General features: G+C 46.4%; 1 protein-coding gene across 1 annotated transcript in view; it reads left to right on the forward strand.

Moving 5' to 3' along the window:
* Positions 1-24260, forward strand: part of lats2 (large tumor suppressor kinase 2) — a 39583-nt gene extending 15323 nt beyond the window's left edge. Inside the window, exons 3-9 of the mRNA XM_085764999.1 lie at positions 12593-12725; positions 15359-16974; positions 17862-18089; positions 18786-19140; positions 21457-21639; positions 22461-22567; positions 23650-24260. Coding sequence (XP_085621125.1) covers positions 12593-12725; positions 15359-16974; positions 17862-18089; positions 18786-19140; positions 21457-21639; positions 22461-22567; positions 23650-24183 — 3156 coding nt within the window. The 3' untranslated portion in view covers positions 24184-24260. The remainder of the gene's footprint in view (positions 1-12592; positions 12726-15358; positions 16975-17861; positions 18090-18785; positions 19141-21456; positions 21640-22460; positions 22568-23649) is intronic.
* The last annotated feature ends 327 nt before the right edge of the window (positions 24261-24587 follow it).

A 24587-nucleotide genomic window follows, 5' to 3' on the forward strand; every position in this document is an offset into this window, starting at 1 on the left:
CAGATAACGTTAAAATGGGTTTTAAAAACGCTTAAATTGAATGTGCATCTTTTGGTAAGGCTGTTGACATGGTCTTATTTCTTTCTTCTGACATTTCAAACAACAAGCATTGACGAAAGACTGAATGATCAGCAAATATGAGTATTGAGTACTGCTAATTGATCATCAAAGCAGTCAACTTGATTGGTTGTTGCAACTCCGAACTGTTCTTCAGAGGTCTTGTTTTAAGACCAAATACAACACAACACTGTGACTAGACTGAAGCTCCTTCAAATGCTGCTGGATCCTTCATGACCCAAACTACCCAAGATTCATTGAACTAACACCTCGACCCAGACCCAGAGCCTAGAGTTTCAGCTGAGTTCAACAGCAAACGATACGACTTCTAAAAGCAAAGGCCTTCAAAACTCAAGATACAGATGCTCCTTATGCCCTCTACACACTGTGCGATTTTAGCAGTCTTATAAGACTGTTGCATGACACACTATGCGACGTGGAATTTACAATCTTTGCTACGACGTCAAGTTTGACGTGTGCAGACTGTACGATGATCGTTCTACTGAATCGCAGGTCGCCCCCCCCCTTCATCCCTCTCTCCCTCTTCACACACAGACACAAGTCACCGGCACCAGTGGAGCTGTAGCTACCGCCACTTGTCCGTTATTTAAAAATGAAATCACGGCCTGTATTGGTACCAGAGAACATCACAGCAGTACCGTCACGTAATGAGAGCACATCTAAACGAGGACGAAGTCACCTCTCCCGGCGTAAACACGTCAATATTCTCCGGTAGGCGACCGCTTCTCATCATAGTCCGCACATGGGTTTGTTTTTTTTTTTTGGACAGAGTTTCACACACAACTTTTCTGATGGCTGTATGAGTCTGTCCATGTTCCTCCTCTTTCTGCCACAGTAAAAAGGAATATACACCTCTCCAGACATGATAAGATATACTATTCGTTTTTTAATTTAATGACTATTTACTCGAAAATCAGTGCTCGTCCCTGTCACCTGCGCCACTGATAGACGTCCATCAGCTGATTAGTAGACGTAGGTCGTAGCAGTTTTCTGACACTGTCAGAATTTAATCGCAGGTCGTCTTTGGTCGCAAGACGCTGACAACGGCCGTCGTAGAGCCTGTCTCACTGTGCGACGTAAGACGGCCGATTTAGAGCTACGACCAAAGATTTCGCCACGATTCTCCTACGATCGGCCGTCTTTCGTCTGCGACGGCCAAAATCGCACAGTGTGTACAGGGCATTAGACAAAACTGTCTCATTTCAGTTTGACCTTTTGTGGACAGCGACATCTGAGCCAAGGCCTTCGTCGACCACGTCCACTGAAGGTAAAGCCAGTCTGTGTTGTCTCACTCCATACTCCAAAAAACACCAGAGACAAATAAACCAGATGGCCATTTCCACACCAATATGGTTTATATACCAATAAGAAGGAGGTTCAGAAAAGGCGAACTATCACTGTTGACATCGGGCCAAGACACAACGAAGCCAATCGATCTAGTCCAACAATAGTTGAATAATTATTAGGAGAAAGATGATAAAGAAAATTCTCCATGTTTTTTTGTGCCATATTTTATTCAAGAAAATGCAGCAGAACAGTGTACAATACAACACAAGGGCATGGAACACAAGGCATTTTCAGTTTTTTCTCCATTTTTCTAACCTGGCTCAGGATGGCCCCATGGTCATTCCACCACTTTCACTTCCACCCTCCCACCGACCCCTTCAACGAAGGACAACCTAGTCATTGGTATGGAAAGCAAAAAATAAATAAATAATAATAATAAAATAAATGCATGAATAAGGATACATTTAAATAAATAAACAAATAAAAGAAAGTAATTTAATAAGTAAAAGAAAACATAAATACATACACAGCTCCAACTCCATAAACAACTCTGTGTGGTAACGTTGTGTTATTATCTCATAGCGTGGTGAATGTGCAGCTCACAACTTGTCCACCAGAGCGTTGTGGAGTTGTTGGATTGTGTATTTGATGAGTTTGATGAGGGAAACCAAGAAATCCCATAATGAGCCTCCGTAGCGTAGCTCTGAGCAGCTCACGGCTCTGCTCCGCCGTTCTAAAAATAGCTTGCACCGACAATTAAAGGTAACGAACCTACTGCTATGACTATAGCGATTATGGCAATGGGCCAATTTGCCAAAATGTTGAACTATCCCTTTAAAGAATGTTTCCCAAAACCCAGAAAGTTCTCCAATGTTAGGGTTAGAGTTAAAAAGGAAAGAAAAGTGAGTGTAACAAGCTTCTCTCACCAGAAACTGCTGCTCCATGTTAAGGGGGAAGCCAGGTGAACTCAGTCAGGTAAATGAAAGGGTGGAGGAGCCAATCAGTGATGAGGAAATGAAAGGAAGTAAGGAAGGTAGGTGAAGGAAGGAAGTAGAAAACAACTGAACTCCTCTATAGTTAGTTTTCCCTGTTTGTTGTTGGAGGAAGAGGAATGAGTAAAGGTCAGGGGTGAACCCGTCTTTGATGTGTCAGCCAATCAGAGAGCTCCGCCGCCTCTGAAGCCTCCTCATCAATCCTATTGGTGCTGCTGCTTCCACTGTGACGGACTTCACCTTTAACTCCGGTGCTTGTTACTTCTGCTTCTGTATATTTTCTTTTTCCAGCCTTTCCACTGCGACCACACATCGGCCCCATGCTGCTGTGTCCTTGAACACCCCCACCTCATTTCTCCTTCACCCCCCCCTCCTCTCCAGGCGACCCTGCTCTCACTTCTTATCAGCCGGCCTCGTCGTCTTCCTCCTCCTCTTCTCCGTCTTTCCCGTCTTCTCCAGCTGCAAATTACAGAGCAATGTGGCTCGTTACATAATCACTTTTTTTTCTTCTTTTTTTTTAAAGGAGGAAATGTTTTGGAGGGGGAGCGAGGGTGGGGGCGTAGTGGCATACCATGCATAGAGATGACAGGGAAAAGACAGGAAGTGAAGGGAAGGGAAGGAGGAGGAGGAGGGTGTGTTCACTGAAACCTTCTACTGTACAGGACCAAACTGCTGCAACCGAGCAAGAAGCGCTTTAAAGCTGTCGACACTGTGGTGTTTGTGCAACGAAGCGCTGTGTGTGTGTGTGTGTGTGTGTGTGTGAGAGAGAGAGAGTTTGTATTAAAGGCAACACTCTTACAGGGTATCCGCGGGGTCTTGAAAAGTATTAAAAGGTGAGGGAAAATTAAGACCCTTAAAAAGTATTAAAAAAGTCTTTTCACGCTTTATAAAGTCTTAAATTTTTAAGGTATTTTTTCTGAATTAGCTGTCCAAGAGTTTGAGTCCTAAAAAACATTGTGAAAGTGTGTGAATTTATTCATTTTATTAAAAAACAAAGATGAACCGGTGCATAAAAAAGAAAAGAAGATTGTTGTTTTGGTTTTTTGAGAGTGGAGCAATGTTTTTTGTTTTTTTTTATTATAAACTTTGCCTTTTATTTATTATCCCAGCCTATTTTGAATACTGTTGTATCATAGTGGTCTATAGTCTTTATCACAAACTAGAACTGTTCAGTTAAAAGTGTCACTGATGTAAATACGTAGTTACAGCTTGAAGTGGCGGTGAGGTACTGAAAAATATTGAGAAGGTCTTAAAAAAGTCTTAAAAAGGTATTAAAATTAACTTCAAGATTCCTGTATATACCCTGTCTTAGCTTGAGTTTTTGCGCATTAGATGAGGAAGAGGAGGAGGAGGAGGAGGAGGAGGAGGGTTTTTATGGACCCAGTGGACGTCGTCCCCCTCGGCATGTCCGTCCATCTGCAGCCTGCTCCTCCATGTGGCTCCCATTTGTAGGAAATGTGTTTCAGATTTGGGTCAAAGAGACGACTGATATTAAAAAGACCAAAACAAAAAAAACAACAAAAAAAAACTGTCAGGGTGATTTTGATTTGTTTTTGTTTTTGTTGTTGTTGTTGACCATCAGATCTGAGCAAAACAGTGTGTGTGTGTGTGTGTGTGTGTGTGTGTGTGTGTGTGTGAGAGCCTCAGACGTCTGTGTTTGTAGACCGGTCATTATGCGTTTTGGGAGAAGTCGGCGGCTCGCAACCCGCAACCATTATGACAAGAGTGCAAATATGGCCGGGATATTTTCGACAAAGAAAGAGAGAGAGGGAGAGAGAGAAAGAGAGAGAGAGAAAAAGAGGAAGAGAGAGGAAGACTCAGAAAGAGAGGGAAGGAGAGAGAGAGAGAGAGAGAGAGAGAGACTATCCAGATTGCAAATAGCTTGAATTCCTGCTTCCTGGGCTGAGGAATGTGAGCAAGGAACATCTGTCACCATGACAGCCGGGGTCACTGGGCCCGCCTCCACACACACACACACACACACACACACACACACACACACACACACACACACACACACACACACACACACACACACACACACACACACACACACACAAAAAGCAGAGTGTTTCTGTGTTTTTTGATTGTTATTTATTTCTCTCCGTTTGAATACAGCCCTCTGTCTCGGCCGGAGCGTTTCATGTTCGCTGAAATATTTGCGGTTATGTTATAAACTCTAGTGTTTCTTTTTTTTTTTTTCTCATTTAAAACACTGGTTTACTGTTTAGTGAAACCGATAAGATACAATTTATTGTGGAAACAGGAGATCACGAGAGTTGATAAAGAAATTCCTCCACCACCACCATCATCGTCGTCGTCTATCTGAAGCTTCTTTTAGTTTTCTATGCAGCGGCGTTGAAGAAGACAAACAGAAGAACAGGATATATTTTGGTGTTTCTCTTCCTGTGAAACATTGAAAAATGTTTTTCGATGACTCACCTTGAGCTCAGGAGCGGTTATGTAACTTGGTCCAATCAAATGTGATGATGTGAGTAAGTTTGGATTTCAGCTGAGGAGAAAACTAAGTGGGAGTTATCAGGACTGTTTTGCGAAGCCACACCCACATTGTTTTTCCAATCAATCTAGTTTCAACAATTGGAGTTTGATCTCTTTTATAACTAACTGATAAAATGAATCAAGTAACTGATAGAAGATAAACAAGCCTCCGACTTTACAGGGCACAGCGTTTAGTTAACTCATTCAGATTGACTCATTTGACTCTCTGGTTGAGTTCATTGTGGGTTTTTTTTTTTTTGTGACTTTAATCACAAATATACCTCCACACAGTCTGTTTAATGTGTCTGCAGACAAAAGAGATGATGATGATAATCAAAGATAAAACAAAAAATCCCGCCAATAAAACCCCAATAGAAGCCTGTAGGAGCATATTCGCTTCATAATGTCACGCTGTCTTTAAACCACTGTTACTCTGCTACAGTTTGAGACAGAGACGAACTGTTTTTATCTCCTTAAACTAGAGAACCAGAGCTTTCTAACAAGCCCCTGTTTGTCCATGTGCTATTGATGTCCATTATAGATTAGCACTAAAAATGTTAGTAGTTTTGACAGACTTTCTGTGTTTATCGATCGATTTTTATCCACATTCTTTACAAACCAGAGTCTTCATCACTTGATCTGACGTTCCTATTGGCTCTAGCAGGTGCTGTTGTCTCAGCCAATCAGACAGCCTGATTCAGAGGCTCGGCCTGCCTTGGCTCTAAAAACCCAAACTAAATGGGAGCAGCACTTATTTTATTCTGAGCCCAGAGTGAGAAGAAAAAAAAAAAAAAAAAAGTTGGTCTGAGTTTATTGTAGCGACAGAAAAACGAGACGAGAAGAAAAGGACAAGATCAGTCGTTAGTGAAGAACTACAGAGGGTTTGGAGTTGATTTATTTTATAAAAACTGCTCCAGAAAATGAGGGAACTCATGAACAGCAACTGTCTGTGTTGGAAATGTCTATTTTCTTTTATGGGTTTATGTTTTTCTCTAAAATAAGGCAAAATCTAAGGCCTGTTTTTTGTTTTTAATGCGCTATTAATCTAATTTGCTGAGGTTGTGCAGCACTTAGCGAAAACTTTAAATAATGACAACTTTATTAGGAAAAACAATGATCATGAAACAGAAAAAGGCTTTAAAGTGAAATTAGAAAGTAAAAGATATGAAGAGGTCGAACGAGGTAGAAAGAAGGAAAGAGAAAGAGAGGGAGAGTGTGACATTACTGGGCGGCTCTGGCAGCAGCACTCTCTACTGGCTACACACAGGAAACAGAGTATAAACACTGGTGTGTGTGTGTGTGTGTGTGTAGTCTTGGACTCAGGGACATGGAGTTATTTCTGTGTATGAACATGCAGATGCATCGGTGGAGGACTGAAGCAGGCGTGTGCTCGCTGCATACTTTAGTTTAGTGTATTTGCACCTATGTAGAGTACCCACTGTGATGGACAACACACACACACACACACAGACACACACACACACACAGACACACACACACTAGCGAGGGCATAGAAAGTTTGTGGCCTTGGCATTTCCTGGCTTTCAGAGCGGCCTGTGCCCACGTTGCTGCTGCTGCTGCTTCGTGCTCCCACTTTTAAACCGTTTCTGTTTGATTTACTGTAGTTTCCTCCTGACGAACACAGACGTCCAGTCCCACTGAGAAACCACAGAGAGAACGGGCACAAAATGGCTGCTCAGCTTTTCTTGAATTTCAAGATACCCTAATGGCATATATTGGAAACCACAAAAGTGTACATAAAGGCAAAAATATTCTTACGTTTTTCAGCAGATTAAAGTTTCTGATCAGTGAACAACTTTCTTCCATCTTTGTTGCTGCCGAGTAGAAAAGTGAGTAAATCTGAGTTTCGGCCTTTACCAGGCTCTTTTATCGGGCTGCTGATGGATTTATAAACTCGCAGCAGCACTTTTAAAATCTTCTGAAGTGATTGCAAAGCCACTGTAAAGATTTAAGAGCAGGGACGAAGAGCCCAGTTCTCCGCCTCCTGTTCTTGTTAGAAACCTGGCAGCAGCCGCCTGAATGTGCTGAAGGTGTTTAATGGACTTTTTGACAAGAGTTAAAGGTTCGGCCTTTGCAAGAGTCATGGTCTCATACTGTAGTTGTGTTCGAACTCCAGAGTTGTTGTATTTATGATATGAAATAATAGTTGTGTTGTTAATTTATTGAGGATATAAATGATTGCTCTAATGTGACCTAGAAATAAAACAATAACAACGGCACAGTTGATAAATAAACACACAAGTTGATTTTATGTCGGGGTCATCCTCAAATCACATATTTTTTTTATGTTTTAGTGAATTAAAGAAATATATAATATGTAGATAAAACCACTGGAGTGAGCACTGCTTTTTGTAAATACACAGTAAATGTGTCGGCTTGCAAACACAAGGTCCAGCCCCATTTCTCATTCATTCTTATGCTTTCAACAGAGTGGCAAAAGACACCACCTCTATCCCATAATAATCTTAAGCATCATATCATGATCGTTAAAACATTCAACTAACTCTCTGCTGCATATGAAAATATATACAATTTAACATAGATAAATATAGTTGTTGTTAATTGTGTGACTCTTTAGTTGCCGGTTTGATCCTGTGTTTCTGGATCACCGTCCTGTTATAGAAAGCTCTTCTCAGTTTTCATGTCCTTGGCTCGCTGCAGGACGTTTGCATCCATATTTATATATGGACGATACATAGATGAAGGGATTTAGTTCCCTCGGTGTGTGTGCCAGGAGTCCTGTACCGCACAGTCGGCTGCACAGACCACAATTAATGTGCCATGGTTTCTTTAAGTAATAAAAGTGCATTAAGAATGAATGGATACATAAAGTAAAGATAGTTTTAATCTCTTTGGGCTTAAACTTTTGCTCACAGCTGCAAAGCAAAAATTCACCACTGGTAATAATATCACTGGTCTATAAGGCCAAAACCTCAGAAATGAAGGTAGCTACATTTTACCTGGATTGGGGCACTAATAAAGGAAAATTAAGTTTAGAGTGTTAATTGGCTCCAGTTTCCAAGATACAGCAGTTGGGTATCAATTACATAAAGATATTATAATAAAAAATTGTCTCCAAGTGAAGATAAATTTACAAACTTCCATGTGGTGCCATTTTCATTCCTCTACTGTACCGTACTGTAACCAAAGTCATTAATCAACATGATCGGACACCCCCTCCCTTATATTAGCTAATATACTCCCTTGTGTATATATAGTTAATTATAAATGTTTAATCATGAAATATCTTGAAAACTTTAGCCAACCAGCACCTTTATCATCTGTTTTCTAATTCATTGAATCGAAACGTGTAAGAATTTATCTCGCATTTTATCTCGGAGGTCCATAATTTCCCAGAATGCGAAGCCGGAACTACTTTCCAGACACGGCTGCTGGGTGGAAGTGATTTCAAAGGCGCAAGTTTTGCTTCATGTGTCGTGATGTTAGATAATTAAACAGGATTATTTCATAGCGTGGTGAATGCAGGGCCGTTGCTAGGAATTCTGGGCCCCCTGAAAGAATACTAAAGTGGGCCCCTGCCCCCTGACTTTTCCCCTTTCTTTCTTAGACTACGTATGTATTATCATTTTTTATTTACTTTGTTTTGATGCTAATGCAGCATTACTATGAGTATTAATCAGGGTTATATGCAGAATAATTCAGTCATACAAAGATTAGACTACTGGGTTTTTTTTTGGGGGGGGGGGGGCCTACTGGTCGCTGGGCCCCTAGAATTATCATCACCTTTCTCCCCTATACAACGGCCCTGGGTGAATGTGCAGGTCACAACTCGTCCACCAGAGCGTTTTGGAGCTGTTGGATTGTGTATTTGAGGACCTGTACCATTCATCTCCATTGTGTTCACTGAGCAGCTCACGTCTCTGCCCCGCCGATCTCAAAACAACATGCACCGATAATTAAAGGCAATGAACCCACTGCTATGACTATAGGGCTTACGGCGATAGTTGAATTTGCCAAAATGTTGAACACTATCCCTTTAAAGGCAGACGACTTTGCTTTGCAGCTGCAGTTACAGGTCCGGTCCAGCAGGGGCGCTGCAGCGAGGTCTGAGCTGAGATGTCTCTGCACTGAGGTCATGCGCCGTTTAAAGGGGGATTTCCTCATCTTAGGTGTGGGTCTCTCTCTCTCTCTCTCTGTCCTCCCGGTCGGACAGGAGGGAAGGACAGATCCCTCTCTGTGTGGTGTTTATGTTCCTTACTCGGGTCGGTCCTGTTTGTTTACATGCTCGCCGGAGTCAAAAGAAAACAGGAAATTGATGCTGCGCCCCGTCCCATCCCATCCCGTCCCGTCCCGTCCCGACCCCGATGGCTTTGTCTCATCATCACTCAGAGGAGGAGGAGGAGGAATGTTAATTTCCAGGCAGGGTGGTGTTAGTTTTAGGAGCCTGGTTTAGTTTCCCCACCGAGCAGAGGAATTCCAGTCAAAGCTATTATTAGAGGGGATTCTCCCATTAAATCTTAAATTACATGAAAACCATAAAAATCCATCCGCATGATGGGACGAGATGCAGCGAGACGGCCCGTCCCTCCTGCACCGTACAAAGGGACAGAGACTGTGTTAAACATTAGGTTTCACTGTGCAGCCACCAGACACTTCAGTCTATCAAACTGTCACCGTCGCTCCCTTGTTTTTTTTAATTATTTTTATTAACTTGATCTAAATCCCAACGTCTGTGGCTGTAAATCAGAGCTGCAGATCGTTGCTGTGTCCTGCTGCTGCTGCTGCTGCTGCTGCTGCTGCTTCAGGCGTCTCGCTGGTGTTGAACTGATTTATCACCCACAAACCTGCTGCTTCACGTTAACAAGCAGCAGTGGTGGACAGTAACGGAGTAAATTTACTTGAGTACTGTGCTTAAGTACATATCCAGAGGATTTGTACTTTACTTGAGTATTAGATTTCTTTGGTACTTATTACTCTTACTTGAATACATTTCCAAGACAAATATTTTTTACTTTTACTCGAGTTAATTTCTAGGTCTGCAGCAAGCACATCAGTGCAGCTGCTTTCAAAGAGTTCATTCTCAGAAACAAGAGTTAAAAGCTCCGTACATTCATTTACAAAAAAATATAGTGATTAATTGATGTGAAAAATAAGAAATGTACTCTTACTCTTACTCTTATTTTTACTTAAAAGCATGTACTTTTGGATACTTAAGTACCTTTAAAAGCAAGTACTTTTTTACTCTTACTGGAGTAACATGTCGACTGAGCTACTTTTACTTGTAACGGAGTACATTTTGACCAGTAGTATTTGTACTCTTACTCAAGTACTGGGGTGGAGTACTCTGTCCATCTCTGACAAGCAGCACAGAGACGATTGACGTTGTTTTAATAAAAAAAAGAGCAACGCGCTGCATGTTCCCTCCTTTTTGGATTTTGCATTTTTCACATAGGTGACCTACATACCAGCGGCTCTCACAGTGACCCACCTGTTGGAGCGCAGGACTGCAGGCCTGGGATCAGCTCCAGATAAACCCCCTGCCCCCCTTAACCCCCCCCCCCCCCCCCTCCCCTTCTCTCTCTTCTCTCTGAAGCCCCAGACTAAATCAAATAACACACAGTTTAACATGAACAAGAGGGAGAATTTGTCGTATTTATCTTCAGCTGCTTTGCCGCAAACTTCACTTTAATACAGTTTATGATAAAAACACAATCTCAAGTTTTTACTGTGGTGTTTCAGTAGTTTTAGACTTTTTCAAACAAGATAAGATAAGGTTTGATTTTTAAAGTGATCTGTAGAAGCATTTTTGATATTATTATGACAGTAAATGCATTTTATTTCACAATAATATAAGCATGAAGGATAATATACCGTAGACTTGTCTTTTTGGTGTATGCAGACAGGGTTTATACTGAGCAAAACTGTAAAAAACAAATTCACATCGGTAAAGATTTTAACAAGTTTTTATTTCTTTATTTATTTTACAGTTTTGCCAGTCAAATATTTTAAATGTAAAGCTTTAGGAGTAGGAAAATTAACACATGAAAACATTTTTTGTATCACTAATTCAAATATATAAAGATTGCAGTACTTTTTATTTGTTTTGTATGTATTTTTTGTTTTGTAGCTCCTTCCAGTTTTTAATAATGATGTAATTCATTTGTTTTTGTGCTGAATGCATTTTTATCCACACCTTATTTTTGGGAGGGCCAAAGGCTAATCAATCTCTTCAGATTTCCACTTTAATAATTTAGGTGGTTCATTATTGATGGCAGGAAATTCCTCCAATATTTGACAGTCGGCTGCCAAGCAGGAATCTCTTTAATGCAGCGTTGTGCCTCCAAATTAAATCCACGTTGCCGATTCTTCTACACTTTTATTCTATGTTTTGGCTTTCTGACAAAGTTGCATTGGATTTCATGGACATAACATACTGTTTTTCAGTCTCTGTGGACTAAAAATGTGCAGAATATTACATTTTACTGCGGAGAACAGTGTGTAGTGGTATAAAGTTTATGCAGTTGGGGCTGAAACAGGAACTCCAGTTCACTACAGGGAGTTTTTTTTACTGGTCATTTCTGGTGAAGTTTGTCTGAGGTGCACTCAGTCAGGACCGCACCCTCCTCCTGCTGCTGCTGCTGCTGCTGCTGCTGCTGCTGCTGCTGCTGCTGCTGCTGCTGCTGCTGCTGCTGCTGCGGAGCTACAACTACTGAATCACTCACATGAAATAACTGCACCCATTACAAATGATCACGTGGCCTTCATAGTAAGAGTCTTGGCTCAGACTTCTCTTTGACCGAGACTCTTTTTTTCCGCTTCACTACAAAATAAACAGCAATAAAAAAAACACAGCACACTCTCTCGTCGCCTTTTATGTAACGTATTCCCATGTCCGATGGTCATCTGACCTCGTTTCACTGCTGTGTGTGTGTGTGTGTTTTTTTTTGTGTGTTATTGTGACAGGCACAGGAAGTCACTGGTATGTGACCTCAAGTGCAGAGGATGCAGGTGCTCGGGCACCTACTGAGCCGCTGTGTTTTTTAAAGTTCATGTGTTTTTTTTTGTGTGTGTTTTTTTTTAAATGTTGGGTTTATGGACGAAGATAAAGCTCCTGGTGTGTCGCAGAAATACTGTCAATACTGTGATTAACTACAGAAAGGAATAACTAAGAGAAATGTCTTTTAAAGCTGATGAGCTTGTGGATTTATATGTTTTTTAAATATTTTATATCCTGTAAAGCCTTAGTATGTTTTCATATTTTTCGTGATAAACCAACTTCGGTTCTTCTTTACATATTTCCTCATTAAATAGTTCCTGATCTGATTTATAATTTCACTAATTTTAAATTCTTTATCCAGGTTTTTAGTTGTAGTTTAGTTGATGTATTTAGACAACACTAAACAGGTAACAGTAAGACATTAAAAAGAAATAAAAGTCATTAAAAGTCTCACCATAATAACAATATGACAAAAAAATAAACAAACATGTAGTGTAGAAAAGAAAAACATGAAAAATTATACACATGATGATATTTTTATTTTTTTTTAAAGAAAAAAGAAATGAGCATTATTGAACTGTAGGAAGAATAAAAACATCTTAAACCAGCGTTAAATACAAGGTTCTGACAGAAATGGATCATGTAGAAACAATAACAGGAATAAAACAATAAAATACAAATCGGACGTTACCAAAGAAGAGTGTGTGTTTAAGTTTCTTAACATCTGTGTGTGTGTGTGTGTGTGTGTGTGTGACAGGAGATGGCCGTGCGGGCGCTGAAGCAGACAGGAAGCAGGAACATCGAGGCGGCGTTAGAGTACATCAGTAAGATGGGATACCTGGACCCGCGCAACGAGCTCATCGTCCGTGTCATCAAACAAACTTCGCCAGGTACGAACTTCATGTCACGTTATTATTCATTTATTAGTGTGATTAAAGGAATAGTTCACCAAAAAATGAAATTCATGAATGAATACTCTGGAGTAGTTTTTTATTCCCCAAAGTGCAACTGGAGACCCAGGAGGCCGGTTCGTAGTCCAACGGAAACCTTATATGAGAGTCAATAGCGCCCGACACAAAAACGTCCATAAAACTACACAAAAACCTTGTAATCTTCCTCCTGACTCCTCGTCCGCTGCAATCCAAGTGTCCTGAAGGGATATAGTCCAGAGTTTGCTCGAAACGACGTCATTTAGGATATTTTAACAGCCTAAACAGTCCTGTATTGCGCTTCTGATGTTCAAAGTCAATACAGGACTGTTTAGGTTGTAAAAATGTCCTAAATTACATTGTTTCGAGCAAACTCTGGATTATATCCCTTCAGGACGCTTGGATTGCAGCGGACAAGCAGTCCATCCATCCATCCATTTTCATCCGCTTGATCCGGAGTCGGGTCGCGGGGGCAGCAGTCGGAGCAGGGATCCCCAGACTTCCCTCTCCCCGGACACTTCCTCCAGCTCTTCCGGACCCCAAGGCGTTCCCAGGCCAGCCGAGTGACGTAGTCACTCCAGCGTGTCCTGGGTCTTCCTCGGGGCCTCCTCCCGGTGGGACATGCCCGGAACACCTCACGAGGGAGGTGTCCAGGGGGCATCCTATACAGGTGCCCGAGCCACCTCAGCTGGCTCCTCTCGATGTGGAGGAGCAGCGGCCCGGGTGACAGAGCTCCTCACCCTCTCTCTAAGGGAGCGCCCCGCCCCCCTGGTGACAGAGCTCCTCCCCCTATCTCTAAGGGAGCGCCCCGCCACCCTGCGGAGGAAACTCATTTCGGCCGCTTGTATCCGGGATCCCGTTCTTTTGGTCATGACCCAGAGTTCATGACCATAGGTGAGGGTGGGAACGTAGATCGACCGGTAAATCGAGAGCTTTGCCTTTCGGCTCAGCTCCTTCTTCACCACGACGGACCAATACAATGACCGCATACTGAGGCTGCTGCACCGATCCGCCTGTCGATCTCACGCTCCGTTCTCCCCTCACTCGTGAACAAGACCCCAAGATACTTAAACTCCTCCACCTGAGGCAGGAACTCTCCCCCGACCTGGAGGGTGCAAGCCACCTTTTTCCGGTCGAGAACCATGGCCTCGGACTTAGAGGTGCTGATTCTCATCCCAGCTGCTTCACACTCGGCTGCAAACCGCCCCAGTGCATGCTGAAGGTCCTGGCTCGAGGGAGCCAACAAGACCACATCATCTGCAAAAAGCAGAGATGAAATCAAGTGGCTCCCGAACCGTACCCCCTCCGGCCCTTGGCTGCGCCTAGAAATTCTGTCCATATAAATAATGAACAGAACCGGTGACAAAGGGCAGCCCTGCCGGAGTCCAATACGCACCGGGAACAGGTATGACTTACTGCCGCCATGCGAACCAAGCTCCTGCTCCGGTCATACAGGGACCGTACAGCCCTCAGCAGAGGGCCTCCGACCCCATACTCTCGGAGCACCTCCCACAGGATGCCACGTGGGACACGGTCGAAAGCCTTCTCCAAGTCCACAAAACACATGTGGACTGGTTGGGCAAACTCCCATGCGCCCTCGCCCTGCGGAGGGTGTAGAGCTGGTCCAGCGTTCCATGGCCAGGACGAAAACCGCATTGTTCCTCCTGAATCCGAGGTTCGACTATCGGCCGAATTCTCCTCTCCAGCACCCTGGAATAGACTTTCCCCGGGAGGCTGAGGAGTGTGATCCCCCGGTAGTTGGAACACACCCTCCGGTCCCCCTTTTTGAAGAGAGGGACCACCACCCCGGTCTGCCAGTCCAGAGGCACTGTCCCCGACTGCCACGCGATGCTGCAGAGGCGTGTGTGTGGAGGTGAGCCCGACTATCTCTAGTCGATACCTCTCAGCCTCCCGCACGAGCTCAGGCTCTTTCCCCCCCAGCGAGGTGACATTCCATGTCCCTAAAGCCAGAGTCGTTGTCCGGGGATTGGGTCGCCGGGGCCCCCGCCCACGGCTGCCACCCAAAACACACGGCACCGGCCCCTCATGGTCCTTCCTGCGGGTGGTGGGCCTACTGGAAGGCGGGCCCACGTCGCTCCTTCGGGCAGGGCCCAGCCGGGTCCCGTGGGCGGAGACCCGGCCACCAGGCGCTCGCCTGCGAGCCCCAACCCCAGGCCTGGCTCCAGGGTGGGGCCCCGGTGACGCCGATCCGGGCGACGTGAACGTCCTTGATATTGTTCCACTCATGAGGGGTTTTGGAACCGCTCTTAGTCTGACCCGTCACCTGGGACCTGTTTGCCTTGGGAGACCTTACCAGGGGCATTAAGCCCCGGACAACATAGCTCCCAGGATCATTCGGGTGCTCAAACCCCTCCACCACGGTAAGGTGGCGGTTCAAGGAGCAGTGTGGAGGAATATTAAAAATGTTTTTTGTGACTACGAATCGGCCTCCCGGGTCTCCAGATGCACTTTGAGAAATAAAAAACTACTCTGGAGTATTCATCAGCATGAGGGCGAGTCACTAATGACTGAATTTCATTTTTTAGTGAACTATTCCTTTAATGTGTCGAGTGTTTTTCCTCCGTGTCTTTTAGGGAAAGCCGGGATGCCCAACGCGATGGACCACCGGCCTGCGATGGAGGCGTCGGGCGAGGCCATGCCGCCGTACCACCAGATGGCGCCCATGTACGAGGCGGGCTACGGCCCCGACGGCGAGATGCCCCGATCCTACATGAGCGCTCCGCCCGTCATGAACTACATGATGCCGCCGCCGTCCGGCGCGCCGCAGGGCCCCGGGGCCATGGTGGGAAACCCCATGGGTCGGCCCCCGAGCATGGGCTCGTATCCCCCGGTGATGAGCTCCCAGGGCAACGCGGCCGGCGCCATGTACCCGGCGGCGGCGCAGCAGAAGGGTTACCCCGGCGCCATGGAGCACGGGCCCATGATGAGCTACAACGTCCCCGGTCAGCCGCTGCAGCTGCAGCCGCCGCCGCCGCCGGGCGGCCCCAGCCCCGGCCCCGGCCCCAGCCCCGGCCCCGGCCCCGCCCCCGCCCCCCACTACGACTACGACTACGGCCACGGCCGGACGCACATGATGGAGGCGGGGGGCTACGGCATCAAGAGGACCCCGTCCTTCCAGAACAAGATGGCGCCGCCCCCGATGGCGCCGCCCGACAACTACGTCAACATGCAGGCGAAGGGACCGATGGGGCAGAACGGGCCCGGCGGCGGCGGTTACCCCGGCAACCTGTACCTGCCCCCCCACTCCCACCCGCGCCAGGCGAGCCCGACCTCTCACCAGGTCCACATGATGTCACGCTCGCCGGGCGACTTCTCCGACCCTCAGGGCCTGATGACGCCGTCCAGGGCCAGTCTCAACCTGGACCTGTACGAGCACCACTGGGCCGCGCCGCCGCCGGGTCCAGATGGAGGGGGAGGGGCCGCGCCGCCGCAGTCCCGGCCGCCGCCGCAGCCCCAGGGCCCGTTCAGGGGCGAGGTGCGAGTCCCCAGCAGAACCAACTCCTTCAACAGTCGCTCGGCGGCGCCGCCCAACGGCGTCCGGCCCCCGATGGCGGCGCAGGACGCGGCGCTGGGGCCCAACACCATCACGGCCGTCACGTCGCCGCCCATCCAGCAGCCGGTGAAGAGCATCCGCGTGCTGCGGCCCGAGCCCAAGACGGCGGTGGGGCCGTGCCACCCCAGCTGGATGGCGGCGGCGGCGGCCCAGGACGCCGGCGAGACGCTGGCGTACCCGCTGGAGCCGGCGCCCGAGCCGCGCTGCCCGCCGCCGCCCTACCCCAAGAACCTGCTCATGTCCGGCGGCGAAGCACCGGGCGCCATGGACGGACCGGGGGCCGTGTGCGGCGGCGCTCAGGACCTCGGCAACGCGAGCGCCAGCCGCAGCACGCACAGCGGCGGCAGCGGCGGCGGCGGCAGCGGGAGCGTGAAGGGCGAGGAGAGCCAGCAGGTGAAGGAGAAGACGGGGAAGTCGGGTAAAGGAGAGAAGACGGTGAAGGACAAGAAGCAGATCCAGACGTCGCCGGTCCCCGTGAGGAAGAACGGGCGCGACGAGGAGAAGAGGGAGTCGCGCATCAAGACGTACTCGCCGTTCGCCTTCAAGTTCTACATGGAGCAGCACATCGAGAACGTGATGAAGACGCACCAGCAGAAGCTGAACCGCCGGCTGCAGCTGGAGCAGGAGATGTCCAAGGTGAGACGGCACGGCGCCGCCCGCAGCATCACTGACATCACAGATACAGATACAAACATGTAGCAGCTGAATAATAATGGTTTTTACTGTGGAGCTCTGTTCAAAACTTCAACTTTGCACACACATGCGCGCACACACACTTATTCAGTATCGCTCATCATGCTACATCAGTTTCTGAATTTTTAAATGCACACAGAAAGATTCACACGTGTGTTTTGAGATTTATATGTAAATTACTTCACCAAAGTTGTTTTTCAATGCACATGATTGAAATTCTTCATTTGAAAGAAAATGACACTAGCTGTTTGTTCTGCTTTTATTTTGAAAATCTTTGGAAAATGTAATAAAGTCATATAAATATATATAAATAAATATAATAAGATATTTGTGGTGAATGGTGTAAACTCTGGACCCAGTGATGGAGCTGGTGGTTCTGTGGAGGAGATGAGATAATGGGTCAGTGGGTTGTGTGGAGCAGTGATGTCCCAGAGAGTCGTCTCTCAGGACTTTGACTCAGACAACAAAAGCCTTGTGTCTGTGTCTGTGTCTGTGTCTGTGTCTGTGTCTGTGTCTGTGTCTGTGTCTGTGTCTGTGTCTGTGCACGAGGAGTCGGAGCGTTCACACTTGTGTTTGTCCTGAGTCATGACTTTGACCTCTGACCTTCTGACCGGCTTTAAAGTGAATGAAAGACGTTCTCAGAGGCGAAAACATAGCAGAGCCCGACCCAGACAGTTCAATAACAGAGGGAGATAATTTGACAACAGAGGGTCGGCCCTCCTCGCCACATTCCTCCGTCATTACTAATCCCACAAATGATAAAACATGATTAACTCTCGCCCGCCCGCCCGCTCCATCACCATCTGTCTCCACTTTCTGCTCCCGCCCAGGCCGGACTGTCGGAGGCGGAGCAGGAGCAGATGAGGAAGATGCTGAACCAGAAAGAGTCCAACTACAACAGGCTACGCCGCGCCAAGATGGACAAGTCCATGTTCGTCAAGATCAAGACGCTCGGCATCGGAGCCTTCGGCGAGGTGTGTCTGACGCGGAAAGTGGACACCGGCGCTCTGTACGCCATGAAGACGCTTCGCAAGAAAGACGTCCTCAACCGCAACCAGGTGATTATCAGTGACTTTATGAATGCAGCAGTATGAGTGTCATAATCCCTATAGTCAAAGCAGTAGGTTCGTTACCTTTAATTGTCGGTGCAAGCTATTTTTAGAACGGCGGAGCAGAGCCGTGAGCTGCTCAGAGCTACGCTACGGAGGCTCATTATGGGATTTCTTGGTTTCCCTCATCAAACTCATCAAATACACAATCCAACAACTCCACAACGCTCTGGTGGACAAGTTGTGAGCTGCACATTCACCACGCTATGAGATAATAACACAACGTTACCACACAGAGTTGTTTTAGAGGTAAATACAGAGACTGTTGATGAAAAACTGCCCCCGACGGGAACGCTCATCAGTGGTTTTGCATGAATTTCCCTCTAAAACAACTCTGTGTGGTAACGTTGTGTTATTATCTCATAGCGTGGTGAATGTGCAGCTCACAACTTGTCCACCAGAGCGTTGTGGAGTTGTTGGATTGTGTATTTGATGAGTTTGATGAGGGAAACCAAGAAATCCCATAATGAGCCTCCGTAGTGTAGCTCTGAGCAGCTCACGGCTCTGCTCCGCTGTTCTAAAAACAGCTTGCACCGACAATTAAAGGTAACGAACCTACTGCTATGACTATAGGGATTATGGCAATGGGCCAATTTGCCAAAATGTTGAACTATCCCTTTAAACTGAGCTGCGTCTCTGCTGCAGGTGGCTCACGTGAAAGCAGAGCGAGACATCCTGGCGGAGGCGGACAACGAGTGGGTGGTGCGTCTCTACTACTCGTTCCAGGACCGTGACAGCCTGTACTTCGTGATGGACTACATCCCCGGCGGCGACATGATGAGTCTGCTCATCCGGATGGGCGTGTTCCCCGAGCCGCTGGCGCGCTTCTACGTGGCCGAGCTGACGCTGGCCATCGAGAGCGTCCACAAGATGGGCTTCATCCACCGCGACATCAAGCCCGACAACATCCTCATCGACCTGGACGGACACATCAAGCTGACGGACTTCGGCCTGTGCACGGGTTTCCGCTGGACGCACAACTCCAAGTACTACCAGAAAGGTGAGCGTGTGTACGACGACTCGGGACTAATGTCTAAACAAAATAGTAGTAATTTTAGTACATTACAAAACAAGGGTACGAGGTGCTTAACAATGAAAATGATTAGTGCAAATAAAATAAAATACAACAATAAAAAACCAAAAAATACAGGGATACAGAATAAAAAACTAAAAGAGTCACAAGAATAAGAAAACAGAATCAGTTTAAAGAGGAACTATGCAGGATTTGCATCTTAACTATGCTACATTTTTACCTTAATTAAACAGCTTCAGAGTAATTGTGATGGTTTAATAAATGACTTGTAACATCATGTATGATATATAACAGTATGTACCACTCTATTGATTGATTTCTAGCCGGCTTTGTTGTAAACAAATGCACATGGCCGAGAGGAGGGTTAGAAAAACAGCGGCCGAACGATGACAGTGAGTTTTAAAGCAGTACTAAAGAACTTTCAGTTTTGGTTGAGTTTGGCGGCGCCTGTGGACCAAAGCGGTAGTGTTTTGCCTGAAGGAAGACTCCATTTCCCATGAACACTAGCGTGAAGCCCTGTAAATATCCTGCATTAAAATTAACAGAAAACATCAAAACTAAGTTTCTGTTTCCAGTGGATCATTTCAAAGTGAAAACACAAACATAATCCATTGCTAAAGTGCCGTTTTGCCTGTTCCCTCCTTGTTGTGACTCGCAAAAGTGAAAGTGAAAGTAAAGTGAGAGCAGGGTTCCTACCATGCTCCTCAAAGCTGCTTAGTGCCAGAGAAAGAGATACAGACCATAATGATACAGACCCCCTCAGGCCACGACAGAGGTGTCATTCAACTTGTTGTAAGTCGATGTATCATCACAAAAGTTATGGAATTATTTTATGAAGGTTGAAAAGTTCCTTAGTGTTGGTTTAAGAAGTGATAAGACATAAGATTTTACCATGTCACCGATGTAGGCAGGAGGCTGACTGTTTAAGGCTTTAAAAACGAGCAGTAAAATCTTAAAGCAGAACTATGCAGGAATTGGGCTGTAATTATTGTGGCTCAGAGTCACTGTGATGGTTGAGTGACCTGTTATGAAGTGAATGGGGTCTAGGCCAATGCGCTCACCCCCCCCACTGGCTGAAAACCGCACTTGCAAGATCAGTCGTCCGTCTCGGTGTTACAAATCTCGTCAATGGATAGAAGTATCGCGAGAAACTGCCTTACGGCAGTACGAGATAAGAACGCATATGACGTCATGCATGTCACGAATCGTGATTGGTTTGAGTTCGGAAAGTCGGAGGAAACCATGGAAACATGAAATGTTTACTGATGAAGTTCAGCTTGTGGCTAACAGGGAGCTAATGCTAACACAGACACCATGGGTCTTTTATAAGATAATGTAATACATCATGACACACACACACACACACCTTCGCGTTTTGGAACCTTTATTCCTGTGTGTGTATGTCTGTGTCTTTGTGCCTGTGTGTGGCTGTATCTTTTTTTTACAGTCTATGGGCTGTATTAGCGTTAGCGCCGTGTTAGCGTTAGCTCCGTGTTAGATAGCGTTAGCTCGGTGTTAGCATAGCGTTAGCGTTAGCTCCGTGTTAGCATTAGCTCCGTGTTAGCGTTAGCTCGGTGTTAGCAGGGCTTAGCAAACAGCAGTAAACACAAGCACGTGTAGGGGGGGTGGAGGAGGTGGTGGCGGCGAGTTTTTTTTTTTTTTTTTACGACAGTGACATGTGCCTACCAGAACTGTGGGGGAGCTCCGGAGAGGGAAAAAAAGAGAAACCAACGAAGGAGCGAGCTATTTCCGGCCGACCTGCATAGTTCTGCTTTAAAGGAACTATGTAAGTCCAGTCACTTTTCGGCTGTTTTGCTAACCCTCCTCCATGTGCATTTATTTTTAACAAAGCCAGTGAGAAATCAATCAATAGAGCGATGCATAACTTTACATATCATATACAATGTTAAGATGTGTATATTTGTGTAGTCTTATCTGTCATAAACAAGGTTGTTTTTTAGCCAAGAGACACCAGGTGGAAGGCAAAGAGCCTCCATTCTCCCTGGAACAAGTTACACAAGTCATACAAGTCATTTACCGGTACTTAACCATCACAATTACTCCAATGCTGTTTAATTAAGGTAAAAATGTAGCAGAGTTAAGCTAAGAATCCTGCATAGTTTCTCTTTAAAATCAATTCTAAAACTCAGAGGTAACCAGTGAAGGGCAGCATGTGGCGTGATGTGGTCACTTCTCCTGGCAGCAGCGATCTGAATCAGCTGAGTGTCCCTGTGTGTTTTCCTGTGTGTTCAACTTCTTCGTGTCTCCTCCTTCTGCCTGCAGGAAGTCACGTCAGACAGGACAGCATGGAGCCCAGTGACTTCTGGGACGACGTGTCCAACTGTCGCTGTGGCGACCGGCTGATGACACTGGAGCAGCGCGCCAACCGGCAGCACCAGCGCTGCCTCGCCCACTCGCTGGTGGGAACACCCAACTACATCGCCCCCGAGGTTCTGCTGCGTAAAGGTGGGTGACGAGGAGCTGCTGCTGTTTCTGGTTAAATGGATCATTAGCGGAAGTTTAACACACGTTACATGAACTGATCCATCAACCAAACACAAGTCTGGTCTGTCTTACATTGCTTCAGAGCCATAAAAGATATGAACAATGTGTGTTAAATCCTTACTCTTAAATAAAGGCTGAAAATCCTAACTGAAATCTAGTGAGTCCAGGTGAATATTTGTGCAAAATGTGAAGAAATTTCCTCCAGAATTTCTCGGGATGTTTCATTCACAAAGCCACAAAGATGTGTGAAGTTACTGTGGCCTTGACCTTTGGCCTTTCACCGTCAAAATCAAATTAGATTATCCTTAAATCCAAGTGAATGTTTGTGCTAAATATCAAGGCATTACTGAGATATCATGACCATGAGACTTGCATGGATGGACAGACACTTAAACAATATACCACCGACTTAGTGGTATATTTCTTTACCCTTTAATTTTATATGACCTGTTATAAAAGTGTCTTTTTGCTGAGTTTACATTCATAATTTAATAATTTAGTTTAATTTACATTTATCCTGCAGGAAGTAAGAGCAAGTTTTATTTCTTGGATTATGGAAATTCATGTAAAGAATGTGACCCAAATGAGAAATCATCATTTTTTTGCATATACAGTATAACAGAGTTGTAGGAAAAAGGCTTGACATGTTGTTGTTGTTGTTGTGTTTGCTTGATTTAAAATGAAACAATGACTGTGTTGATGTGAGAGCTGTAATTTGAGGTTTTGTGTTTGCGCCTCTGCAGCGAGAGCACTTATAGATTCATCGTCTGTTCTGTGTGCAGGTTACACCCAGCTGTGTGACTGGTGGAGCGTGGGAGTGATCCTGTTTGAGATGCTGGTGGGACAGCCGCCCTTCCTGGCTCCCACACCCACAGAGACCCAGATTAAGGTCAGTGAAGAAGGAAAAATAATATCTCTACCAGGCTTTGATTTAGAAATTAAAGAATCGCTGACCAGTGGATGAAGGGAATCTCAAAAAGCACATGTTCGTTAAATGAGCTCGTTAAAGGGTCAGTTCAGTTTCAAATCATTAGAAGTATGCAGATGCTTTAGGAATCGAGTAAGAATCAAAACTTTAGTTGATGAGAACATTCTTTTTTGTTGTTGTTTATATAGTGCAATACAGGGTGAGGACACACAAATCAAATAATATAGGGGTGGAACATAGGTGATTAAAGGTATACTTCACCCAAAATCGATAATTCACCAATTTTCTACTCACCGTCATGCCAAGGAAGGGTTTGGAGAACTTTCAGAGTCATCAAAACGCTTTAGGAGTTCCAGGGGGGGTCCGGCTGGAAACGGGTTTTCATATAATGGCAGCGGATAGAGTTCACTTTTGAATCGTCCAAAACTATGAAACATCCAGATACCTCCATACTGCTCGTCTGTACTGACCCAAGCCGCCACATGAAATAGTTTGAGCTCTGTTTTTATCCTTGTTGTAGCAGCAGCTCCCAGTGGCTCTGTTGATGTTTGCTGTGAGATGTTCGTTCGTCGTTGTAAACCATTGGATGTATGATGTAAACACAGAAGAACATCTCGCAGCCACTGGGAGCTACTACTACAACAAGGCTAAAAACATACAGACAGACCATACAGATCACATTGATTTTTTCCGAAAACACCTTTTCCATGTGGCGGCTTCAGGACACTTGGGTCAGTACAGACGAGCAGTATGGAGGTATCTGGATGTTTCATAGTGTGTGTTTTGGACGATTCAAAAGTGAACTCTATCCGCCGCCATTATATGAAAACCCGTTTCCAGCCGGACCCCCCCTGGAACTCCTAAAGCGTTTTGATGACTCTGAAATCAGACTCGTGGGGCTGAGAGAGGAATAAACAGAGAAACAAACTGGTTAAATGTACAAAATAAGGTCCAACTGTCGTAAACAACTCTTCTCTAAACCATGAATGGGACGGAGGATGTGTAACCTGACGTCTCCCCCCCTCTTCCCCCCCCCCCCTCAGGTCATCAACTGGGAGAGCACGCTGCAGGTGCCGGCTCAGGTCAAACTGACCCCCGAGTCCGTGGACATCATCAGTCGCCTGTGCTGCTCGGCCGAGGACCGGCTGGGGGCCAACGGCGCCGGAGAGATCAAGGCCCACCCCTTCTTCTCCCAGACCGACTTCTCCAGCAACCTGAGGCAGCAGCCGGCGCCGTACCGGCCCAAGATCGCCCACCCCATGGACACGTCCAACTTCGACCCCGTGGAGGAGGAGGGGGGTCCGGGGGCGTGGAGCGACAGCGGCGACAGCACGCGGGCGCTGGACACGCTCTGCTCGCCGCACGGCAAGCACCCGGAGCACGCCTTCTACGAGTTCACCTTCCGCAGGTTCTTCGACGACAACGGCTGCCCCTTCCGCTACCCCAAGCCCCCGGAGACCGGCGGGGGGGCGTCGCCCCCCGAGGAGGAGGAGGAGGAGCACAGAGACGAGGAGGACGAGGATGATGAAGAGGAGGACGAGGAGGAGGGAGAGCAGGGCGAGCCGGTGTACGTGTAGAGCCGCCGCCGCCGCGGACTCAGACTGACACTTCACCTGAGCAGCGTTTCGTCTGGCCCCTCCTTCCTCCTCCTCCTCCTCCTCCTCCTCCTCCTCTCCTCCTCCTCCTCCTCCTCCTCCTCCTCCTCCTCCTCCTCCCCTCCTCCTCCTCCTCCTCCCTCCTCCTCCTCTCCTCCTCCTCCCCTCCTCCTCTCCTCCTCCTCCTCCTCCTCCTCCTCCTCCTCCTCCCTCTCCTCCTCCTCCTCCTCCTCCTCCTCCTCCTCCTCCTTCCTCCTCCTCCTCCTCCCCTCCTCCTCCTCTCCTCCTCCTCCTCCTCCTCCTCCTCCTCCTCCTCCTCCTCTCCTCCTCCTCCTCCTCCTCCTCCTCCTCCTCCTCCTCCTCCTCTTCCTCTTCCTCTGTGTGTG

This window comes from Trachurus japonicus, chromosome 21, assembly GCF_045865225.1.
Source record: "Trachurus japonicus isolate A0001 chromosome 21, Traja_1.0".
NCBI classification, from domain to species: Eukaryota; Metazoa; Chordata; class Actinopteri; order Carangiformes; family Carangidae; genus Trachurus; species Trachurus japonicus.